Raw genomic sequence first — 26434 nt, 5'->3', positions numbered from 1 at the left:
TACACTATTCTTTTGATTTGCATTCCTCTTATCATTAGTGATTTCAAGCATTTTTTCATGTGCTTCTTAATACTTTGCAATTCTTTGAGATCTATTTCTTCATATCCTTTGACCACTTACCTACTGAAGAATGGATTTTGGCAATTCCTGTCTCTCTGTCTCTGTCTCTCAGATATATATACGTATATATATACACACACACATATATATGTATGTATATAGCTTTTGTTAATTGTTTATATGTCTTGAACATCAAACCATTATCAGAGAAATTTGATACAAAGATATTTTCCCAATTCAACTGCTTTTCTTCTTATTCCAAGGGTATTAATTTTGTCTATGCAGAAACTGTTTAGTTTCATATAATCAAAATTATCTATTTTATCTTTGTAACTACATCTATTCTTTGATTAAGAATGCATTTCTTCTGCATAAGTGTGAAAGGTATAAAATCTGCTTCTCTTTTAATTCTTTTTTTAAATAAAGTATTTCTATCGCAAATTCACATATCCATTTAGTATGTATTATGGAATATGTTATAAGGTGTTGGTCAAAAGCCTAAATTCTGGTAGACTGTTTTCCAGTTTTTCTAGCACTTTTTAAAAATGTCAAACAAGGAGTTTTTCCTAAGTAATTAAAGAGTTCTGCTTTATCAAACCCTGGATTATTAGTTCCAATGTTTCTGATTCTCCCTTGTCTAGTTTGTTCCACTAATCTACCTCTCTATTTTTAAACCAACACAAGATGGTTTGATGAGTGCTGCTTTATAATACGGCTGAGGTCTGGAGGCTATTTCCCCTTTGCCCCTATTTCTTTTTATCATTTCCCTTGATATTCCACATCCTTTGTTTTTCCAAATGAATTTTGCTATTATTTTACCAAGTTCTAGAAAATCTTTGATATTTTGATTGATATAACATTAAAAGAGTAAATTAACAAGTATTGTTACCATTTTTATTATACTGGCACAGCCCAGTCATGAGCCATTAATATTGCTCTATTTAAGTTCTTTATTTTCTTTAAGGAGCACTTTGTAACTCAATCTACACAAGATTAGTTCTCAGATACTTCATGCATTTTGTAGTTATTTGTAATGGAATTTCCCTTTCTATTATTGTCTCTTAGATTTTATTATAATTCTACAGAAATGCAATTGATTTTTAAGGGTTTATTTTGTAGTCTACAACTTTGCTGAAGGTATTTATTATAATCTCAATTAGTATCTTTGCTGATTTTCCAAGTATACCACCATAATCATCAGTAAAGCATGGAAGTTTAGTTTATTCTTTTCACTTTTATGACTTTAATTTCTCTTATCTTATTGCTGTTGCTGGTATTTCCAGAAACATAAAATAACTGTGGAGAGAGTGGGCAGCCATGCTCTACTGCCATATTTACTGGAAAAAAGTTCTATAGTGTACTGTCATTGCATATGATGCTTGATTTAGGTTTTACATACTTTTTTGTAGTACTATAAAAAGTCCCTCTATGCATAATTTTGTAGGGTTTTTTAAAGCATAAATTAGGCAGCTAGTGGCACAGTTGCTTGAATGCTAGGCCTGAAGTCATGAAGTTGTTTGCTGTTGTTTAGTCGTGTCTGACTCTTCATTACCCCATTTGGGGTTTTCCCGGCAAAGATACTGGAGTGGTTTGCCATTTCCTTCTCCTGCTCATTTTAAAGATGAGGAACTGAGGTGAACAGAGTTAAGCAACTTGCTCAGGGTCAACAGCTAGTAAGTTTCTGAGGCTGGATTTGAACTCAGGTCTTCCTGATTCCATGCCCAGAACCCTATCCACTGTGCCACTAGTTGCCCTACAACAACAACAAAAATGATACTGGTCTATAATTCTTCCACGTTTTATCTTTCTCCAGTTTAGATATTAGGAGTTTATTTATCTCATAATAGGATTGGGGTAGATGTTCCTCAGTTTCTGATTAAATTTGTGTAGTATGGGTACTACTCATTCTTTAAAAGTTTGACAGAATTCACCTATGAATCCATCAAGACCAGGAGTTTTTTTTTTTTCTTTAGTAGTTCTTTTACAGCTAGTTCTATATCCTTTTCTGATACTGGCTTACTTAAGATCTGTATTTGGTCTTCTCCTAGTTCCGGCATTTTATATTTTTGATATTTCCCTCTATTTCTTTTGTGTTCCCAGTTCTGTTAGCATATAACTGTATATTAATAGGTTCTGACTATTCTTTTTATTTCTTCTGGTTTTATTGTGATTTTACCTTACTCATTTGCTATTTTGTTGATTTGATTTTTTGCTCTCTTTTTAATAAGATTGGATAAAATTTTAACAATTTTATTAGTCTTTTCAAAGAACCAGTTTTCAGTTTTATCATTTTTATAGGGCCTTTTTTAATATACAGTTTATTTCTCTTCTCATTTTTAACATCTCTTTTGTGTTTATTTTAGGTTTATTTATTGGCTTTCTAATTTTTCAAATGTATATTCCACTTATTAATCCTCTATTTTTCTGCGTTGTTAATATGTACTTGTAGGGCTATGATTTTTCCCCTAAAGACTGCTTTAGTTGCACCTCAGAAATTTTTGTATATTGTTTCATCATTATAATGTTCTTTCACATAATTGTTTCTATGATTTGTTTTTTGACTCTCTCATCCACTTAGGTCTATGTGTTTTGTTTGTGGTCCCCATGTCAATTAGCATTTTTTATTGTGTTATGGTCTATAATAGATTTATTTCCTATTTCTGCCTTTTTACATGTGTTTCAAACATCTCTATCCCCTAATATATGGTCAATTTCTATGAAAGTCTCACCTGGTACTGAGAAATACTAAGTCTATTATTTAGGAAACACCATAATTCTTTTTGTTCTGGTTTTTCTGGCAATTTGTTCACTTCTGTATTTTCCCTTTATCTTTGTGTTAGAATTAACAAAAACTGAGAGAGGGACATTGAAATCTTCTGTTTACTCTGTTACTCTATGTCTTTTTGCAGCTTAGTTTATGAATTTAGATATTAACACATTTGGAACATGTAAATGTAATACTGATATTGATTTGTTGTCTATGATTACTTTTAGCATAATATGGTTTCCTTGTTTATCTCTTTTTTTAGGTTTTGAATGTTTATTTTTATTTTGCTCAAAAATGTAATTTCAACTTTCTTAGATTCACTTGATATTATTTACTATTAATAATACTATTTACTATTACTCCTCTAATAATAGTAAATTGTAATAAAGCTAGTAAGTAGTAAAAAAAGAGTAAGAACAAACAGTATTTTGTAAAAAACAGTAATAGTAAATTTTTTCCCATCTCATTTTTATTCTATGCATGTGTTTTTTTTAATGTGCTTCTTGTAAGCAGCATATTGTAGGATTATGTTTTCTTATTCAATATGTCACACTTTTTTGTTTTATTGGATTGTTTAATCCATTGACATTTAAAGTTATGAGAATTAAGCTTATATTTTTTCTCTAGTTGTCTCTAATATTAGGTTGCTGTTGTTGGGGATTTTTTTGTTTGTTTTTGTTTTTTACAAATTGGGATTTCTTCATCTTTCCTCTAAAAACATAATACTATTTCTCTTTGGTTATTTTAGCTTAACCTGTATTAAGGTAACTTTATTCCTACTAGCTTTTCTTTCCTGACCATCAATCTTCCTCCCCCATTCCTACTTATTACCTCTTTCCCTAGTTTTACTTCTTAATTCCTTTTTCTTTCTTGCTTTTATGTGGTCATTTAATCCTTCCCTCTTTTATTCTCTCTCTCAGCTAAGTAGAATTCCTCTTCTCCTTTAACTTGTTTTATGTTAGTTTTTTTACATTTCATTTTCTCTGCCTTTTTCTAAAAAGCATTTCTTTCTCTCATTCTCTTTATTTTTTATCTTTCCTTTTCATTTTCTCTGCCTTTTTCTAAGGCATTCTCATTCTCTTTATTTCTTATCTTTCCTTTCTGTCTACTCTAGAGTCTATTTCTTGGTTCATATCCCTTATACTTATTTAGTGCTTTTTTACCCTCTGTATTCCTCATTAAACTAAAACTTTTCAGTTACTATTTTGAATTCCTTCTTCTAAACAGATTCTGATATTGCATACTAGAACTTACCCTTTTCTGTTTTTCCTGTTGTGCCTCACTCTTAGAAATACCAATAGTTGCAGGTGATAGGGAGACTATAACTTCAAGCTTGGAATCTTCCTATGTCCTTGATGGTACAGTTCATTATTGATCTCTGCCTTACCCTTGGACATTTTTTTCCATCTGCCTCTAAATCTCTTCCCTGGGTCAATGCCCTCCCATGCTTTTGGTTGTTCAGTTGCAGAGCTTTGATTCTCTTTCTTCTAAGGAAAGACCAAATTTCTGAACTTAATACCCATTGGAAAGTCCTCCTCTGTCTTTAAAGAATATTTCTATTCTGCCATAGGAACAATCATTGGCGATGACTCTTTCCACTACTAAAACAAGATTTTTCCCTCTCTTTTTTTCTTTTTTTCAATCTCTCCCTTTGCCTTCTACAGACTCGTTTTCTTTCTTTCTTTTTTAATAATAAATTTACTTATTTCTTTTTAATTTCCAACATTCACTTTCATAACATTTTGAGTTCCAAATTTTCTCCCCATCTCTTCCCTACCCCCACCCCAAGACAGTGTGTAAATTGATGTAGGCTCAACATATACATTCATATTAAACCTATTTTCACATTAGTCGTGTTATAAAGAAGAATTAGAACCAGTGGGAGAAACCACAAGAAAGAAGAGACCAAAAAGAGAGAGAGAAAGAAAGGGAGAGAGAGAGAGAGAGAAAGAAAGAGGGGGGGGGCTCTCTTTTTTTGAGAAACTATAATAATTATTTTCCTTTCATTCTTAGCCTTTAACTTAAAACATCACATATCCCCCTCTATTTTCTTCATCTCCTCATCCTTTTATAAGTCTTCCCATCTGTAATTTAATCTCACAAAAAAATTTAAAAAAACCCAACACTGATTAATCTATAGACAGGGTGTTGAGATTTAGTCTATGCTGTTTCAAGGCTTTTTTCTCCACCATTTCTTCTATTTGACTTCTGCTTTCATCATACTTGTATACATTTAAAAATAAATCTCTTAATGACCTCTCTGTTGTTACTTTATTGTTGTTAATGTCCTTGGTTGCTACATTTATTTACCATTCCTGTATTTTTAATGTCTGGGGTGTTTGAGAAGCAAATAATTTATTCAGATCTGTTTTTCTTTCTAGGAATGGTTCAGGTATCTCTTTTTTCATGGGACATTCATCTTTTTTCATTTATAGTTAGGGTCAGATTCACAGTGTAGTCACCTTGAACTGCACCTTGAGCTCCTTTGCTCTCCAGGAAAAAAAAAAATACTTCATTTCCTACTGTGGTTTCTGGAAGTTGTAAAATAGTCTTGTGTTATTTGAATTTTGTTTCCTTAATATTTGAAGATCTTTCTCCAGGTCTCTTGCAGAATCTGTTGTTCATAAATGGAACTGTTAAATTTAATCCCTACTTGTCTTGAAGTTTGTAGCCTAGAGTTGGTTGGTTTGTTTTTCTAGAAGAGATATGTGGGTTTTTTTCAATTAGAATTTTTGTTTTCTGGGTTCAGAAGTTCTGGGCATATTTCTTGAATTATTACTTACATCATAATGTTCAGGTTTTTTGACTTGTCTTGTTCTTGGTGACCTACATTCCTTAAATGGTCTCTATGCCTCTTATCTTTGAGATCAATAATGTTTTGTTAGTATGGAGACCATGATTTCTTTTAATATTATTGCTTTTTGCTTCTCTAAGGATAATCAGTTATCCTCTCTCATTTCTTTCATGAGATTTTGCTACCATGGATTCTAGTTTTTCTATTCTGCCAATTATTTCAGCTATATATGCCATAAATTCTGCTTTCATAATTCTTATTTTTCTTTTAAATCACTCAGGCACATCTTGCATGGTGTCATGTTCTCATAGTAATCCATAAAGTACTCTGTCACATCAGATGTTGATTCATTTTCCTTTGTCTTACAATACTTATTCATAGATGGCTGCTCTTTCCCTAGATCTGAAGACTAGTTTTTTCTGCTATTAATACCTTCCCTGTTGGTTTATCTGCTTATGGTGAAGTTCTTTGAGATTTTTCCTCCTAAGATCTTTGGTAATTTCAGTACTTTTTTCCTTATTTTCCCCTATTGCTCAATTTCTCATTCCCTCTCCTTTTTATGGCAGTGTTCCTGGGGACTAAATCTTAAAAGTCTCAGCCTGCTCCACTACTTTCAGTTTCTGTCCCATGTGACTTTTGGGATAGAACTGACCCAAAGTTGGCTGCTGGACAAAAAAAACCTCGGGGTTAGTGGAATGTCACACATGCCCTGTCCCGTTCCCTCTTTTCCTTGGCCCAATGACACAGAGTGTTGCCATACTGCTATTACAGCCTGAGCAAACTTCAGTTTGGAATTGAATTTCTGTAGTCTTGGTGGTGGGGGGTGGGGGTAGGAGGTTGGAGTGTAGAGTTGAATTCTATTTCAAGAACAGACATGTCCTACTCCCCTTTCCCCCTTCCCTCCACTCTTTGACCAAGCTCTGTTGTGCTGGAGGGTGCTGGCACACTGTTTGTACAATCTAAGCAAATTTCTGCTGTCTGAAGTTTGGATCTCCACAGCACTTGAGTTGGGAGTGGGGGGTGGGCAGAACATTCGAGGTAGAAGGTTGAGTTCTGTTGAGTAGTGGCTGCTAAGGGAGAGCATGTTAGGGGTCTGGGAATATTGGTCTTCTCTACCATTAGTTTACTCAGTTTTTACCTTGTTTGTGTCCTTGTCCTAGATTGTGGAAGACAATTGAAACTGCTTTATCTCTGGTTCATAATTTCTATTTTGGAGAGGTTTGGGAGGTCATGAACATTAGAGAAAATGTCTAGTCCTTTATCTTGTTGGTTGCTACAGTAACTTCATAATTGGCTTTCCTCAAATCTTTTCCTACCACATACACAGCTGCTAAAGGGTTTTCCTTAATCAGAGATCTGACTGTTTCACCACCCTGCTCAATAAATTCCAGTGGTTCCCCATTGCTGCTAGCATAAAATAGAAACAGCTCCATTTCGTATTAAAACTCTTTCACATCTAGGACCCAAACCATCTCTCCAGCCTCATTATATATCATTCCCCTTTCCATACTATGTTGTTCAGTCAAACTGGACTTTTCTTTGTTCCTCACACACAGTATTACATGTAATATCTTTGTGCCTTTGCACTGACTGTCCCCCAGTGCCATGAACACACTGACTTCCTTACCTCTGCCTAACAGAATTTCTTGCTTCCTCAAAGAAGCGTATGTTTCAAGCCCCAGCTTCGACATGGAATCTTTTCTGAGCATTCAAATGCTAGCGTCTACTCTTCCTATGTTGTCTTTGTTTTATTCTGTGCATATTTCTTCTATGTATTCTTACATGCATACATGTTATCTCCTTGACAAAATGTAATCTCCTCTACAGAAGGGATTGTTTCACCTTTTGTCTTTGTATCCATAGTATATCGCACAGTTAGCGCTACTTAGTAGGTGTTTAACAAATGCTTGTTGGTTTATTTATTCATAGGCATATAGCATCACCAGAAGAATATCAACATTTTTAAAAATGGGTTATTCTTCCTTGGGGAGAATAAGGTCCTTGACTCTGTGACAGCCATAATCACTCAAATGAGTTTAGCCTAACTAATCACATAGGAAAAAAATCAAGTGGATGAAAAATGACTACTATCCCAACTACTATGCAGTTGTATGGATAGCCTATTGAGTTGGTCCATCAGTAAATAAATGTATCTTGAATAAATATAAAATGGTCAATGTGTTGAGCTCAGAATTGAACAGGAGAAATAGAGGGTGCTAGATTGCAACTGGAAAAATTTATATCAAGTTATTTTAATATTTCATAAATATTTTAGACTAACAATATCAATAGAAAAATCACAGAGAGTAAATCTGTAGGTATTTTAGGGTTATCTACTGTACTCAAGATTCAATTAATGGCATCTAAATAACAGAGCAAAAGTTGAAACAACACTAATAAAATAAGAACTAGATATCTAATAGTATAAATTTATTTTGGATAAAAAGAAAAACAACTGATCTGGAGAACAGATCAAGAAGAGAAAACATAAGAATAATCAGACCGCCTGAAAGCTATGATAAAAAAAAAAGAATCGTGATACAGTAATACAAGAAATAATTAAAGAAAATTGTCCTAAAGTATTAGAACAAGAGGGGAAAGTAGAAAGAGAAAAAATACACCAATCACCACCCAAAAGAGATCCTACAAGGAAAACCTACAGGAATATCATAGCTAAATTCTGAAACCCCCAGCTCAAGGAGAAAATATTATGAGAAACAAACAAACAAAAAAACCAATTCAAATATGGTGGGGCCACAGTTAGAATCACACAAGACCTAGCAGTGGCTACGCTAAAAGACGGCAGGTCTTGGAACACTATATATCAAAGAGCAAAAGAAATGGAGCTCTGGCCAAAAATATAATACCCAACAAAGTTAAGCATAATCCTGAATGGGAAAAAAATGGACATTCAATGAGTTGCCAAACTTTCAGAATTTTACTGCAAAAAGACCTGAACTTAAAAGAAAATTTGACATACAAGACCCAAGAGAAATATAAGGTAAATTCAAAGACTAATTACAAGGGATTTAATAAGGACAGACTGTTTACTTTTTATATGAGGAAATGTAAACCGTATGTTTAAGATTGTAATTAGCAGGGGCAGCTAGGTGGTGAAGTGGACAGAGCACTGGCCCTGAAGTCAGGACGACCTGAGTTCAAATCCGGCCTCAACCAAACACTTGACACTTACTAGCTGTGTGACCCTGGTCAAGTCACTTCACCCCAACTGCCTAAACACAAACAAACAAAAAAAAATTGTAATTTGCAATTGGGTAATTCAGAAAAAAGACTAGGGTAGAGGTGAGTATGATATAATTCTAAAAAGTAATACTGTCTAGGAAAAGGTAAAAAGAGTAAATATCTTACACAAATGAGGTGCGAGAAGAAAAACTGATACAGAGGAATTAGATGGGGGAGGAAGGCTGGTAGTTCTGGAACCCTACTCTCATGGGGAATGGGTTAAAGAGGGAACAATACATATAAAATTCAGAAAGAAAAGAGGACAAAGGGGATAGGGAGGACGGAGAGGATAAGGGAGGGATTTTTTCAGTGATCCCTACTCACATCAGATCTGGGTTAAAGAGAGAACAATATATACACTTAGAAGGGAATAAAATCTCCTAAATTTATAAAGAAATAAGAGGGTGAGGGAATAGGATAGGGGGTATAGAAAGGTGTCTAGATTAACAGGAATGAGATAAAGAGGGAATAACATATTTGGAAGGCTATAAGTATTCTCAATTCAGAACAAAACAAGAGGGTAAGGGGAAAGAGTGGGGGGGGATAAGGTAGGGATCTTTGGTTTGGGAGTAGGTAAAATAACAGGAGGGCAAGGTATCAGGGAGAAGTAAAGTAGAAGAATCAAGAGGGATAGGAAATAAGAGATACACACAAATGTAAGATAAAGATCAGGGGTAGAATATATTAGGGAAAAAAAGCAGGAGTAGAAATCATGCTCTTAGACAAAGTTTATGTTAAAATAGATTTATAATAGATTTATAAATTTATAATAGATTAATAAAAGAGAAAAATGGGGATACCACATTATATGTCAACCATATTAATCAATATTGTTTTAGACTCTAAAATAACTAGACAGTATAAGGTTGGAATATTGCTGCGGTATAAGAAATGATGAGTTGGTAGACTTAGAAATATATGGAAAGTCTTGGACTTATCATGGAAGATGGTATCTACCCTCAGAGAAATAGGACAAACAAGTATAGTATGGTCTTACATAGATGCATGTGAATGTTTATGTCTCTATATGAGTAGGATTGTAGATATGTATATCTATCTATCTATATCCAAGCATAATTGCAGCTTTTTTGAGGGGGGGAGGAAGGGAGGAAAAAAAGAACAAAGTAAAAAGTGCACAGCAGAAAATAAAAGAAAACTTACAAGAAGCAAAGACAGACAGCTCTGAACCCAATGTGTAGTATTTATTATATAGGCTTTCATGTTTATTCCTGTACATTTTAAATCCTCTCTTACGTTCTGCTGTGTACATGGCAATGCTTTCTTTTCTTATTTTGTATTTAAGTTTATAATATGTTTCTTTTTCTTTCTTATTGTATACTTAAATTTTAGTATTGAAGTTTAAAATAATAATAATAAAAAAACTTCTGTAAGTAGAAATATCTGTAGAAAAGAAGTTAGCCTGCTAAATGGAAATCAGACTTTGGAAATTTGGCCTAAGTTTATGGCGACCTACATTAACAAATGAACTGAAGAAACAAACTGAAGATACATCTCCACATTTCCTACTTGGCAAAAAAACAGGAATGTAACCTAGTTTAGCTTCTACACTGCCAAACAGAAAGAAAAAATTCATTAATTCTGCTTTCATTGAATTTAAGTCTCTGTCATTTCCTTTAGTACTAAAATATATTTTCAGAACCTGGGCTGCTGTTAGAAATAAATAGTGCCTGTTCATTGCTTTATATATTTACTACAAATTTTTCAAGGAATAAAGAATCAACAGAACTCTTTCAGGAACATTCCACTAAAATGAAGGGCAATTATTAGCTGGATATGTACTTCATTGACAAAAGCATCCTTTTCTCAGCAGATAGCTTACTACAGATGAAGAAAAATTCTTTTAACTACTGATATCTTGAATAATTTACATGATTTTTAGTTGTATAACATTCAAATAGCATCAAAGATTTTAAGTAAAAAACATACTTTTGAGTCACTAGGTCAATAAGTACTTTTTAAATGCCTACTATGTGCTAGGCACTCTGATAAGCGCTAGGGAATATAAAGAAAGGAACAAGATAGACCTTTGTTCTCAAGAAGCTTGTGCTCTAAAGGGAGAGAAAACATGCAAACAATTATGTAAAATAAAACATATACAAGGGAAATTGGAGATAATCATAGAAGGAAAACACTAGTATCAAGGGGAATTGAGAAGGGCTTCTCATAAAAGGTGGGATTTTAGCTGGAACTTGAAGGAAGCCAGGATTCAGAAATGAAAGAAGAGAGAATTTCAGGCATGGGTGACAACCAGTAAAAATGCCTGGAGCTGGGAGATGGGAGTATCTTGTTCAAGAAACAACAAGGAAGCCAGTGTCATTGGACTGCAGAATATTTTGGGGGGAGGGGGTAAGAAGACTTGAAAGGTAGGAGGGGGACAGATTGTGAAGGACTTTGAATGCCAAACAGATGATTTTGAAATAAGCTTATTTTGTGGAAGATATAGATTTCTTCAGAATAAGACTGAATTTAGAAAAATATGTATGTCAATGAATACCTTCATGTATTTCTACCTAAATAAAGTATAGTGACCCCATAGCTTCAAGGACAATATTTTACATTTTACAGATCACAACTAATCTATGTCACTTACAATGTACTTAAAAATTAAACAACAAGATAATAAAATGGCAGTATAATCCAAAAATAGTCAATTGACTTAATATGCTTTTAAAAAGGGAGGAGATATGATCCAAGGCAATTCCAAAGGACTCAGGATGCAAAATGCTATACACATCCAGAGAAAGAACTGTGGAGTCTAAATGCAGATCGAAGCATACCATTTTCTCTTTTTAAAATTTTTTCTTTCTCGTGGTTTTTCCCTTTTGTTCTGATTCTTCTTTCACAACATGACTAACGTGGAAATATGTTTAACATGATTGTATATGTATAACCTACATCACATTACTTGTTGTCTTGGGGAGTGGGGAAGAAAGGAGAAAATTTGGAACTCAAAATATTACATAAAATGAATGTTGAAAACTATCTTTACATTTAATCGGAAAAAAAAATAAAATGCTCTTAAGGGAAGAAAGAGGGAGAGAGGAGAATGAGAAATGGTAATATCAGGACATGACTTCCTTGACTGATTAGAATGGCACAAAGAATAGTATAAGTGAAATGTTCTCTTGCCAATTTTAAGAAAGCAAGATGACTGATTAATAAGTAAATAAGTTGATGAAATATCTAAGCATCAAGCCTACAGCTCAGTATGCCATGCTATCTATCTCACTTAGCTATTATGGTATGGGAGAAGCAAGACCTATTAGGGTTCCTGTCACATAGACTGGGCTAATTTTTTCCTAGCTTTTCCTAGGGCCCTACCTCACAAATACCAACTTTTTCTCAAAAAGTCTTATAACTAGTGGTTCAGAGGGCTAAGGGTCCCTTTGACATAGGTGGTAGATTGTGGTAGAGCATTCCAAGCTCATACTGGTCTGATCAGCCACAGTCAGACACACTGTAACTTGACTCCAACATAGTGAGTTATTAGGTTGTCTTTGAGACCGAAGGACAACAACCACCAACATGACACCAATAGCTTCCTGTGGCTCAAAACATGAAGAGTCTAGGATGGAAGCATAATCAGGACCATCATGTGAAAAGCGTAAGCAGGGAAGCTGCACTAAACTCAACTAAACTCAATGAATATTGTATTCTTGCTGAATGTTTTTTGCATGATATGTTTAAGTAAATATCCTTTGGTTAACTGTTAGATGGCCTGCATCTATTACATTTTGTTCTAATCCTAAACCTGAACCAATGGACTGGACATGAACAGGTCTGGACAACAACACAGTTTATAATTTGAGACAACGTGACTGCTTTCTCAGGATACTATAACCATTCTACCAAATCCTAAGCTTGTTTTTTTGAACAAAGGAATAAGGGGTTCTACAAGCAAACCACTCATATCAGTCCTAGTAAATGTAATCTTATTTAGTAGTTAGAATACAATAAAATTATATTGGTAATTAGAAAGTACATTATTTTACTCAACTTAGTCAACATCATGAAACAAAGAGAGTTTTGAGTTAGAAAAGAATGTTAGATGCAAAAGTATACACTGAAAAAATAAACGAAGGACCAAAGGGGTCGATATTAAGTGATGGAGAGGGTCTGAGAGGTTACCTAGTCCAACGTTCTCATTGTGAATGATGAAAATAAGGTTCAGAGATATTACATGTTTTGCCTATGGTCATACAGCTGCTAGATTTCCGAAGCGGGATTCAGCATACTATCCACTACATCAGTACTACCACAATAGATAATTGTGGTTTTTCTCTGTAAATTGTGTAGCAACTTCCCAGTATTCAGGGTTCAGTGCCTTCAAGGTCTAACCACAACAGACTGACCTTCTGTCTGGATCAGCCATCTACTTCACTGAAGCTGAAAAGAGATTGAACATTTTCTCCCAAACAAAATCCTTCTAAATAGGGAAGCCTTTACCAAATGACAAAATCAACTCTGCTGGTTATATTTCAAAAAGTTTTAGAATATATTTCCAAACAAAACTGATAAAGATTGCTGGAAGGTAAATAATTTTTAAAGAAAAATAACTGATATTTAAGTGATTTAAATATATTTTATACGGGCATAAATTTTGGGGGGAATACTATATTTTAATTTAGTGATACTGGTAAATTTCTTGTTCATAGACATATTATTTTCATGCTTTTAAAAACTATAATAGCTATGATAGATTCAATATTACCAGCCCTGGGAGAGTAATACCACATTAATCAAATTGTTCTAAAAAGGAAATGAAACTGTACATATGGATGGATAAGTAAAGGTATTTATATCAGGGACACTATATGGAAAAGAGTAAAACTGATTAATTTGGAGTTGACTGCCAACGCTGAGAGAACAGATGGATGAAACCCTGCATGTGCAATGCTTGCTTATGAAAATGAATACATGATATTAATTATATAAGGCATCAATAAATTTATAACAATGACTAATTCAATCTGACAAAGGCACCTTGTTATTTCTTTGAGACAACTAAAAATCAAGAAAATGTATATTAGTATCTCTCCTCCAAAATCATTTATTTAAAATTTACATAACTGATAAACAGAGAACAAAATGACTTAAAATAACCTGAAAAAGCTCTGACCAGGAGGACCTGGGTTCAAAAGTCAGCCTCAGATACTTGGCACTTACTAGTTGTGTGACCAAACACAACCCTGAAAAAAAGAAACGACTGATTGTCCAAATCCTGGAACCCCAGCAATTTCTGGAAGGTATCTTAAAAAGATCATTTAGTTCAACTCTCTTTAAAGCTGAGGGAGTAAAGGTCCCAAAAGGATAAGTGATCAGTCTGAGTTTACAGAGCTTAGAGATGCTAAAACTAGGAACTGAATACTTTATGGAAAAGTAAGCATTAAGGAGCACTAAAACCTTCAGCATACTATTATTGCTAGTCTTCTTCATCTCAGTCCTATAATTTCCTTAATTGTCATCCGATGGGAAAACTAGATTTACTTTAGAGACATTAACTTTACAATAAAAATTCATTGGACACATCTACTTCACAATGCAAGTGATATCTACAAACACCTTACAGGCAACAAAAATGTGTCTGCTTCTTGGGGAACTGATGTGACTTTCTGGTCACCAGAGTACAACAGACGTTAAAGAGCTCCAGCTTCCTTTCTGAGGCTTCTAAAGACCAACTAACAACCAGGAAACAATGCTGTGCTGAATGAACATGCTGTCCTCATTGAATACACTTGTTAAATATTCCCTTCCCCTGCTGTGTCTAAGTAAGTATCCTTTTTTTTTTTTTAAACTGTTAGATCATTTAGAAAAGTTTCATTTTCACTCCAATATTGTACTTGAGATATTAGATTGGCTGGTTAGCCCTGGTGCTAAAACACATGCCTTAAAGGCATCCAAAAGAAAAGGAATATCAAAACTATGTTGGTTCATTTTTTTCCTCTTTTTTTGCCCAACTCAATGACTATAATTTCATTAAAAACAAGATAGCATACCTTAACTATCTCTTCAATGAAACAAATATGTGAAACAGGGTCTCTCTTCTTGGCTAATACTTTTTGCAAATGTTGAACCTGAAAAAGAGAGAAAGAGACAGAAGAGTATTTGTTAAATAATCATCATTAGTCTTTTTTCTCATGGAACATACAAAACATGAAACTTGTATGGACCTATATACCTGACCACAGGCAGCACAAATCTGATCCATCAGTTTCTCCATATTTGTCCAGAGGGCAGCACGGAAGGCGGCAGTATTTCCTGGGGTTGGCATAGTAGATCGTCCAGGGCCTCCTATTAATATATAAAAAGGATGCATTGCAAGAAAATGTAATTTTCAAGCTATGTTAAATAAGTAGAAAACCAACCAAAGCATACATACTTCAATAATTCAAGGGTCTGTGATTTCACTAGTAAGGGTCCTTGTTCCACTGACACAGATTTCGGCACCAGCAGAGAACTGCTTAGGCATTATTGCTGAAAATTAATGACTTTGGACTGTGTTGGTGTAGCCTTTGGGAATTCAGGGTCTCCACCACAATGAGATATAGAATTAGCTCTTTACATAAAATGGGGAATTATAAACCATTTGTTTTGCACCAAGCACAACTCAGGCCAGTCCAGAAATTCAGACTAGAGGTTAGAATGCAATAAGATACTTGTGGACCATAAAATAAAAATGAAAACCACATTAATAATAAAAAGATTTAAAAGTATACAATTCCTGATTTAATTCAAATAAAACACGAATCACTTCTGCTTCTTCATTCACCACAATAATTGGTAATGTTAGGTCAGAAAGGCAACCCTGCAGGGCAATCCAAATTCTGCAAAAACTTCCAAAGCACCAATTCTCTATAGGCTGTAGGCCTTTTACACCTCAAGGGATAAGGAAGCCAAAAGAATAATTTAAGCCTAAGTCTTTCTTTCCTGACTATAAACAAAATTATAAGGATGGTCTCCTGGCTCTTAAGAGAGACTAGTACAGTCTATATAATACAGGTAGACATCTCCTATCACACCATTTCTTTCAGAAAAAAAGTCACATGATGTTACATAAAAGGAAGTTGTAATTCCAAACAAAGAGACAAGAAAATTAAAATGGAACTATGATTAGAAACTAGAGATACAAATTAAAGGGAGGACCTTCTCTCTTAACAATCTTTGCTTCAATCAGGGACAAAAATCATGAAAATTAGCTATTACGAATTTGTATTCTCTTAGACTTTTCTCTTTTTTGTTTCTGTGTAGCTCTCATGAGAATCTGTATAATAGGCATCAGCATAAAGAACTACATTATTTTCTCATCAATTTAAGAGAGAGAGCCAGGAAAGGAAGTCTATGCTCTCAGCAAATAAGAATAGGTTCAATTCAAATTTCATAGAATTAATGAATCTTGAAAATTAATTCCAAGGTTTTACATAAATTGTTAAGGACATAAAGATACAGAATTATGAGAAGTGGCATTGCCTTATATGCATATCACAAATCTTATTAACTGCCTTCTGTGTATAAAAGCACAAAGTATAGAAGCACAGCAGAAGGGTGTCAAAAATATCTTGGACCAAAGTTTGTGGAATGTGTTATGAAAAAATTTTTATTGTGTTAAAGTACAGGAATCAAGAGAAGGTACAATAACAGTAATGGAGATTGGAAAAATATTTTGAGACAGGCCTAATCTACTGATTTAGGCTCAGGGGTTAAATTCAATGAGAAATATGTGGATCATAAAATGCAAGAAAAAACAAATTTACTAATGACAAGAAATTAAAAGAATACATTTTCTAAAGTTAAAAAAGATTTAAAATACTCTTTCCCTCAGTCACCATAGTCATCACAAGTAGCCATGCTGGGTCAGGAAAGCATTCTCCACAACCAACAGAAACTTCAATAAAATGTCTAACACTGATTCCCACTTGACCAAGGTTTTTATGCCTCAACGGGTAAGGACACCAAAAAGCTTTCCTCACTGATAAAGGACCAGCCCAATCTGGTATTTGGGGCATTATGTGGGCCAGAAGAAAGAGGAAGAGAGTGACGGAGTGGGGTTGAAGGCAGGTTTCTAACTTCAGCACTGTGTGAGCATGGCAAGTTGGTCAACCTTCCTCACTGATTGTCCATGGGCTCTGCTAACTGTCTGATTTCTCTAAACAGATTTCTTAGTACATACTAGCCCTTGGTGGCAAGGTCTCAAAATTTTCTAGAGGCAAAACAACTCTAGCATAAATTGAATTAGAGGAGGATCTTATTACAAATACTAAAAATGATCTTAAAAGAGTGGGGGTAATGTAAAAGGGCAATTCATAGTTGGTCTTCTGACATAAAAACAATTATGATGACCAGGAACAGCACTGGATCATTAAGTTCTCAGGATAGATGGCAAAAATCTCCCAAACAAGGTCAATAGCCTTTTGCATGCAATCTATCCAGGGCCTGAACTGATACTAAGTCTTACAACATACTGACAACTAATGTTCCCCATCAGGGAAAAGTACCAAATTGTGGCTTTCTCAGAGGCTTCTAACGAGATGATACCACGTTCATCTATGAGGATTGAATGAAGAATCCTTTTTACCTTCATCTGACAACTTAAGATTAACACCAAAAGAGCTAAATACTCACTTTTTTTAACCCTCTTGAGGATAAACATAATTGGTGGGGTAGAAGAAAGCAGTAAAGCCCAGCTTTCCCTACAACTTCTCCAAATAAGATCTTAGAAAAGAACTAGACTGAAGGGAAATCAAAGAAGAAATCTTTCATTTTCCAACCTAAATTTTGGACTTGGCCCACAGATAAATAAGTAATCAGGGCTAGTCGTTGTTGTTGAGTCATTTTTCAGTTGTGTCCAACTCTTTATGATCCCAATTAGGGTTTTCTTGCCTAATATACTGGAGTACTTTGCCATTTTCTTTACCAGCTCATTTTACACATAAGCAAACTGAAGTAAACAGGGTTAAGTGACTTGCCTAGGGTTGCACAGCTAGGAAGTGTCTGAGGCTGGATTTGAACTCAGGAAGATGAATCTTCCCTGACTTCAGACCCACTATCTAGCTACTACGTCACCTAGTTGCTCAGTAACTAGGGTCATAACCATAAAAAGGCTGCTCTCTGGCCCCAGGGCAAGATCCCTTGGGCTCAGACGGGGTAGGCCTACATACATCATTATTGCTCAGACTAAGACTAGGCTAGCAGTGAGGTTACTCTCATGGCTATAGAGTGAGACTGGACTTAGACCTTGGGCTCACACCAGAGCTTGGCAAAATGCTGCTGTCACTCATCCTAGGGGGATCACCTGGTAAATGTCTAAATAAGTTATGAAATGGAATGTTGTAAGAGGAAATGAATATGCTATTCAGTGCCCGACACATGGTAGTTGCTTAGTGAATGCTTACTTACTGACTCTTCTACAAATACAACAACAACTGAGTTCGTTCTATGGCATAACCACAGACTACATCCCAGTCCTGGCAAATGTTGATAGCTTTCTCTAATACATACTATTAGAACCTATTTGTAGGAGTTGGTTTTTTAGTTTAGTTTAGTTTTTGCTTTAAAGAAATCCCTTCTTCATTCAAGTTTTTAACACTACTTTGTTTTTTTCCAATGCATTTTTCAAATCTACACAATAATCATTTATATACTTATCTTTTGTCTGTACCTAGATTTCTTCTTGACAGCATAGATCATGTTTTATTCATATTTGTACCCCCTACTGCCTAGGAAAGAGTCCTACATAGACTAATCATTTAATAAATGTTTGCTGAATTGAATGAAACTACCATTTGGCCAGTTCAACTAGTTGATCATATGGACAGAAAAAAATGTATAAGAATTCTGAAACACAACTTCTCTTACTTTTAATCTTATATTAAAAATAAATCATTAGGTTACCCTGAAGTCTAAGCATTACATATACTATTCAAAAAGGCTTCTCAGATATAAACACAAAAATGAAAAAATAAGATGCATTCATACCTCTCATAGCTGTTTGGGAAGGCTGAGTCAAAACTTTGATGTCTAGTGCACTGTTTATGTTTTCTTCCAGAGTAGCACAATATCCATCCACTACATTGGTAATAGTATCTTTCAAAGTTCCAAGATTATGGAAAACCTGAAGAGCTGTTCCCACTTGAGTTGGGTTCTTTTAAAAAGAAAGAAATAAAGAAAATCATTACCAATAATTTCTGGACTTTTAACTTTGAGGAGTATTTAATGCTGTCTTCATGAGTTGCAATTTTCATATTTTTAAATTTTTGTAAGTTAAATAAACTCAATTCAGCCTGAAGAAATGTTCTATCTTCTCCCCCTGTTATGTCTTCCTCATTAATACAGGTTAAACCTTATCCATGGGAGAGGGGTTATAATGAATCAGTCACCATACCAATGGTAAACACAGAAGACCATACTAACAGCTGAGAAAGTGATACAGACCACGGAAAGGCCTTCTGTAAAAAGTGGGACTTGAGCTGAGTCTCGGAAGAAGCTAGGAAAACTGATCCTAGAGGTAATAGAGAGACTGGAGAGCTTATTGAGCAGGAAGAAATGGCCTGATATTGTCAGACCTATACTTTAGAAAAATAATCTTGGCATCTGAGTAGAGGATGGACTGAAGTGGGGAGGACCAGGGCAAGGAGACCAATTAGAAGGTTATTATAGTACTCCAAACAAGGAGTACCAGAGGTCTGAACTAGGGTTGTAGTTGTATGAATAAAGAGAATGGAACATATAGGAGATACGTTGTGAAGGCATCAATGACAAGATGAACGGTTAGAGACTTGGCTCTGGAGTCAGGAAGACCTGGGTTCAAGTCCAGCCTCTGACTCATACTCTTTATGTGAAACCACTGGACCTTTGAGCACTCCTAGGTAACTCGCTAAGAATACAAACAAAAGGAGAATCTGCATTGGTGGTAGAAGTTTCCACACTTATAGGTCACAATAGGGATTAAGTCACAGGTTCAAACTGAAAAAAAATTATATACATATTTTACTAATTTTTAAAAATAAAACTGTCATTATAAATACAATAAAAGCAACAAATTCATGCTAAATAGAAAGAAAAGAAAGTAAAAAAGGATTAAAATGAAAAGGAAGATAAAAGCAATATGTTCAAGTTAATACAGACATCTTTTTACATATATTTATCAAGTTAATAATACATCTATTTGGTAAATAACAAGTTTATAACTTCACAGAATTTCGGAGTTGGAAAGGGTTTCAGGACACATCTATTCCAACCCAAAGAGGAATCCTCCCTTGAGATACACATAAAGTACTTCACAAACTCTTTTGGGAGAAGTATTTTATTTTATTTTTTTTACTTTTTTGTGTTCCTTATTTATATATTTGAACTTGTCAAGAAAAGTTACAATATAAATTTTTAAATGCTAAAATAAGACATTTTTTAAAAAAAAATTTATACATGATGAAGCAGAAATTCTATAAAACTGGATTTCTTACCTACTCTCTAGAATGGAAGTAAGCATCTATACATTTGTTATGTGATCATTAAAAATAAGTTGTGGGCAACCATTCTTCCTAATTTTTCTCCTTTAAGCTTTAGGTTTTTGTTCCATTACTTAGTCCATAAGGTCATGCCAAGCTGCATTGTAAACAGAAGGCAGGAACTTCCTGGATCATTTTGTACCTGCTTATTTTTCTGAGCGTCAAGCTACTTATCTACCTCTATGGGTGCTAAATCTCAGGTGATTTTTGGTTTAAAGGAAAAGTAGCTCTTTGGGTAAACTTTGCTTAGTAAAAGCATGCTAATGAAACTTTACACTTGGCACCTATTTTTGAAAATTGACTTCTTAAAAATTAGTTATAATTCTCATATGGAAATCATTAGGATTGTTATCTCTCTTCAAGGCAGTGTGGATCTCCTCATAGTTGTCATAGTGGCTTATGCATGGACAAAGCAACAACCATCATTCCAACCAAAGTAATTCACCATCATTCAGTCAATATTTATGAAACATCTGCTAGGTGTTATGGGAATACAGAGGTGAGTAAAGACTGTTCTCGGTACTTAAGTGTCTGCTGCCACCTTCAATATTGTTTCTATTCTTTCTTTTTAAATTTTATTTTAAAATTTTTATTTATGCCTTGTTTTTATACTATAACTATTCATTTTTTCTTTTTTTTTTTACTAACCCTCCTCACTAACCCTTTCCTTGAACAAATAATCAAACTCCTATCAAATCCCTATCCCCACTCCCAAATAATAAAGTCCTCAAAACATAATTGCATAGTTCAGGAAAACAAGTGTCCCTATTTTTCAGGTATAAAAATGTGTGTCTTTTTCTGCCTTGTAAGTTCATCAACTTTCTGTCAGGAGGTGAATGATATTTCATCTTCATTCTTTGGACCCATGGTTTATCTTTGCATTGATCCTAGTTCTAAAGTCTTTCAAAATTGTTTTTCTCTATAATATTATCATTGTATATATTGTTCTCCTAGTTCTGCTCATTTCATTCTATATCTGTTTTCTCTGGTTTCCTTTGAAACTGTCCATTTTATAATTTACATAGCACAATATATTTTAATTGGATTACATTCATGTACCATAATATGTTTAGCCATTCCTCAATAGGAAGAAATCCCCTTAATTTCCAATTTTGGGCTACCATAAAAAACAGTGCTATAAATATTTTTGTACATATACATCCTTCGCCCTTTTCCTTTGGAATTTAAAACTGCAAAAAGTATGACTTTTTTTGGAGAGCTGGCAGAGTTGACATTGGTCTTAAAGGACAGTAACACTTTTTTTTTAAATCTCTAAAACAGTAAGAATTCCAATAAAACAAAACGCATTAAGGAGGTGAATGCACAGCAATATATAACAACCACAGCCCAATGTATGAACATGTATTGCCCAACTCAATAACTTTAAACTTTGTCTTTCATTTGTAATGGCCTATTATTAGAAACATACAATTAGTAAGTTGATACTGCATTTATTTTAAAATAATATTCTAAAGTTTAAAAATGTGACAAATATATCTAAAACATTTCTGCTATTTAAAAAGAAAGAAAAAATTTTATAGCACGTGCACAATAGAATCAAATTAAGTAAAATATCTGGAAATAAATTGTTGGGAGATAACAATATCTGTGTGTGAATGATTTTTTAAAAACTCAAACTCAAACCATATGGGTATTATTTCAATTTATAAACTGTTCTTGATGATGCCAAATATTTTGACCTGGTTATAAAAGAATTTAAGTCTAATACACACTGTTAACACATAACTACCCAACAAAGATAACAGGAAAATAGACACAATCTTTTTTGAGTAAAAACTTTAACTTATAGTAGACTTATAGGTAAAATGCTATATCTGGAAACAAATTATCATCAAATTTCTTTAAAAGCTCATGCTTTATTTGAGCAATTTCACAGGACACTTTCATCTCACAAAAACCAAAATGTACAGTTATTAAGTTCTTAAGTTTCTCAAAATTAATGAAAAGCTCTCAAATAGAACTTCTATCTCTGACAAATGTATTCTGTAATATCAGTCAAATGATGTTTTTCTTCTTTTCATCGTTAAAACTTTCACTTAATCAATATTAAAAATGTAACATCATTTCATTTAACGGCATCTGTTGGAAATACACCACAAGTTCCACTCAGAAGTTTCATTGTTGTGCAGAGGTGGTGCTGGGTTTGTGAAAGCTCTAATTTCTACCAACTCACAAAGGCTGTGAGTGTGTTCTTAGTAAATGACTGTATGCTATGCAATGACCCATATAACTGAATACAGAAAGATTCACTGCCAGAAGACTGGACATTAAACAGTGACTATTTTGGTTGTGGCACCCTCTTGCAGGAAATGAGCCTGTAAGTGTTAAGAATCATTCAATTTATAGATTACAAGCAAACACTAATTTGGCTGTTGGAACTCTAAATATAACATCATTGTCCAATTGCAAACAAGTGTACGTATAACTAGAGATAGTAAATTGCTTCAATGTTGACATTAACCTGATGAAAGATCTCAAGTGAAATACTAAAGGGCTATGTTCTTGGTCCTATTCTGTTCTGCTGTTTTTATCAATTACTGGATTCAGGAATGAATGATACACATATTAAATTTGTGGCCAATAAAAAAAAAGTGCTCCAAAAGTTAAAGATCCCATGGTCTTAACTATCGTCTCTATGGAGAAAACCTCCAGATTTAGATATCCACCTCTATTCTGTCCCCTAAGTTTCACTACCAGATATCAACAACAACTTAATTGAACACTTCAAAATGAATGTGCTGGTTCTATTTTAAACTAAACATTTCCAAAACTGAACTTATTATCTTTCACCTTAAACCCTCCTTTCTTCCAAACTTTCCTAATTTTAGTGTTCAAGCACCACCATCCTTTATGTCTCCTAAGATTATAACCTTCTCGTTATCTTAGATGTCAATTTCCCTCACCCTACATATCCAATCAGTTGTTAAATCTTTCCATTTCTACCTTCAAAACATCTTTCACATCTGATCCCTTTCCTACAATAAAAAAGCTAACACTTATTTCAAGCCAGCTTAACTTTTCGTCTAGATTAATGTAACAACCCTACCAAGTGATTTCTCAGTGTCAAGGTTCCCCCCACACCATTTCTAAGTGCATTATCTTACTCGGTGTCATTCTCAATAAACTCCAATTGCTTCCTTACACACACACACACACACACACACACACACACACACACACACACACAGCCATACACAACCTGGTCCCTATCTATCTTTTCAGTCTCAATGGATATTATTTTCCCTCCTGCTTTTTGCATCCAAACAAAACTGGCCTTGTCCCAATTATTTATACCTAACACTCTCATTTCCTCTCTCCTTGTCTTTGCCTAGGCTTTTCCTCATCCCTGGAATTTACTCCCTCTTTACCTCCCCCTAAGCAACTCCTTCATGTCATTTAAGATGCAACTTAAGCACCACCTTCCACATGAGGTTTTTCTGCATTCTATCAACCGCAAGTGACCTTCCTCCCAAACTACCTTGTATTTCGCTATTTTAATATATATATTTATATTTATTCACTTTATGCAGTATGAATTTTTATATGTACACGTCTTTAGACATTAGAATGAAAGCTGTTCTTTGTATTTCTGTCTCTGCCACCTAGCAAAGGGCCTACCACATAGTAAGGGCTTAGTATATGTTGACTGATCAGTTCTTAACTGCCAAATCTAATGGCTTTTTCTCAATTCTCATCCTTCCTGACCTCTCTGCAGCATGTGATGGTGTGGAACACCAAAGTGTATCCTCCTGGATACCCTATCCTCTATAGGTTTTCATGAAATTGTTCTCCCCGTGTTCTCCTATCTGATCACTTCTTTTTTGTCTTCTTTACTGGATCTTCATAACTATGTCATATCTACTAACTGCGGGTTTCCCCTATGGCTCTGTCTTGGGGTGCTCTTCTCTTTTTCTCTCTATCTTGCATCTCATCATCTTCCATGAGTCCAATGATCACTTCTATGCAGATAATTCCAGTTTTCCATATCTAATTCTAGTTTCTCTCTTGAGATAAAGTCCTAAATCATCAAGAAAATGCCTTTTGGACATCTCAAACTGGATGTCCTCAGGGTATCTCAAATTCAGTATGTCCAAAACAATATTCATTACGGTAATCCCAAACCCTCTTCTCTTTTAAAATTTCCTATTACTGTGAAAAAACATAACCTCCTAGTAATACAGGCTTGTGACCCAGTTATCCTTGACTCCTCACTCTCACCCAAAATATCCAATCTATTGTTAAATACTGTTGTTTTACCTTCACAATGTCTTTCATATATGTTCTCTTCCCTCCCCTCACATAGGCAGCAGCCTAGTTCAACCTCTCTTTCCTCTTGCTCGGATTATTACAAAAATGTTCTAATTGTTTTATCCACCTCAAGTCTTTCCCCACTCAATCCATTCTCCACTCAGCTGCTAAAGTGATTTTCCTAAAATACTGGGCTGTCTTTGTCACCCTCCTGTTTACTAAACTCGATGGGCTCCCTTCCACCTCCAGGATCAGCTATAAACTCCTCTGTTCGGTATGTAAGGCACTTTACAACATTGCCCCTCCCTACTTTGCCACTCTTCTTATACTTTATTTCCCTCTACAAACTCAAAATTATAGCAGTCCTACTTGCTTACTAGCTTTCCCTCGCACGTGACATTCCATCTACTATCTTCAAGCCTTTGTGCTAGTTGATCTCCATGCCTGGAATGCTCTTGCTCTCAATCTTCAACTTTTAAAATCTCTGACTTCATTTAAGATGACCCAAGAGTCACCTTCTCTAAGAGGCTTTTCCCCTTTGACAGTCTGGCCTACCACCTTCTTCTCAGAATGTTTTTAAATGCATAAAATATCCAATCTATTGTTAAATACTGTTGTTTTACCTTCACAATGTCTTTCATATATGTTCTCTTCTCTCCCCTCACATAGGCAGCAGCCTAGTTCAACCTCTCTTTCCTCTTGCTAGGATTATAAAAGAAACCAATTATATTAAAATACAGCTATCAAATTTTTTATGTTCATGGACCCATGATTAAGACCTCTACAATGGAGAGATTAATTTTTTGGGTTACATTAATTCTCAGAAGATGATCTTTCACTGTAAAGAGTCTAAAGCTTAGACTTTGGACTTTTTAGCCGCAGTGGGTTAAGCCACTTCGGTATCCCCACTAAGCCAGGCATCAAAATGGTGATCTCCCCGAGACTAGGGAGCTACCATGCTGCCTAAGGAGGGGTGAACCAGCCCATGACAGAAACTGAAACCGAACAGACTGAAGTTCCTATTCTGATTGATGGGGGAATAGGCCAGGATTGTCCGTTGTAATTCCAGTCTGGGCAGGATAGACTCAGTTGCACCAAATAAAAAAAAAAAAGTGAGGGGGGCAGGGGGAGACTATCTACTAAATAACTAAGGTTTATGATCTCAATTAGTAGAAATCCATACATTCATACCCATATGACAGATCCTTGAAGTAAAAGCAAAAAAAAAAATCTTAACCAAGGCTATCCCCAAATAGAACAAGATGTCTACGAAGGCTCTGAGTTTTCCATCAATTCAGATCTTAAAATGGAGACCAGATAATCTCTTATGAATGAGACTACTGTTCAAGTACAGTGTGTTATACTAGATGACCTCTGACATCCTTTCCAATTTTGAATTCAGAGACCCTATAATTGCTGCTGATGCCCTTACTAACAACTTATTTATGGGTCTCAAATGACTTATCTGTAAAAATGAGGACACTGGATTAAAATACATGTCGCAAATCTTCCAACTCTAAGATTCTATGTTTATATGATTGATTATAAAGAAATTATGGGCTTTGCCTATGTTTCTGGAAGTGTTCTGCTTTATATATGGTGTAAAAGCATTGAACTATGCAACTAATAACTAAATTGACCATTACTACCAAGGTAGTGTCTATCTTTGTAAAGTTCATTTCTCAGATGAATTTGTTCTCTAAAGGCCAGGAGCTACTTACACAGACACCATAGAGAAGAGAAGAGAAGAGAAGAGAAGAGAAGAGAAGAGAAGAGAAG

At 34.6% G+C, this 26434-nt stretch overlaps 1 protein-coding gene across 1 annotated transcript in view; it reads right to left on the bottom strand.

Annotated features, from left to right (window-relative positions):
* COG5 (component of oligomeric golgi complex 5) overlaps positions 1-26434 on the bottom strand; it is a 361274-nt gene that overhangs the window by 115523 nt on the left and 219317 nt on the right. The window contains exons 8-10 of the mRNA XM_027838594.1: positions 18858-19023; positions 15064-15176; positions 14882-14959 (exon numbers count right to left, since the gene is read on the bottom strand). Coding sequence (XP_027694395.1) covers positions 14882-14959; positions 15064-15176; positions 18858-19023 — 357 coding nt within the window. The remainder of the gene's footprint in view (positions 1-14881; positions 14960-15063; positions 15177-18857; positions 19024-26434) is intronic.

This window comes from Vombatus ursinus, unplaced genomic scaffold (genome assembly GCF_900497805.2).
Source record: "Vombatus ursinus unplaced genomic scaffold, bare-nosed wombat genome assembly UNPS02014830.1, whole genome shotgun sequence".
In the NCBI taxonomy this organism is placed as follows: domain Eukaryota; kingdom Metazoa; phylum Chordata; class Mammalia; order Diprotodontia; family Vombatidae; genus Vombatus; species Vombatus ursinus.
Note: the sequence above shows the minus strand (reverse complement) of the source record. Positions and strands in the feature narration are given on the sequence as shown.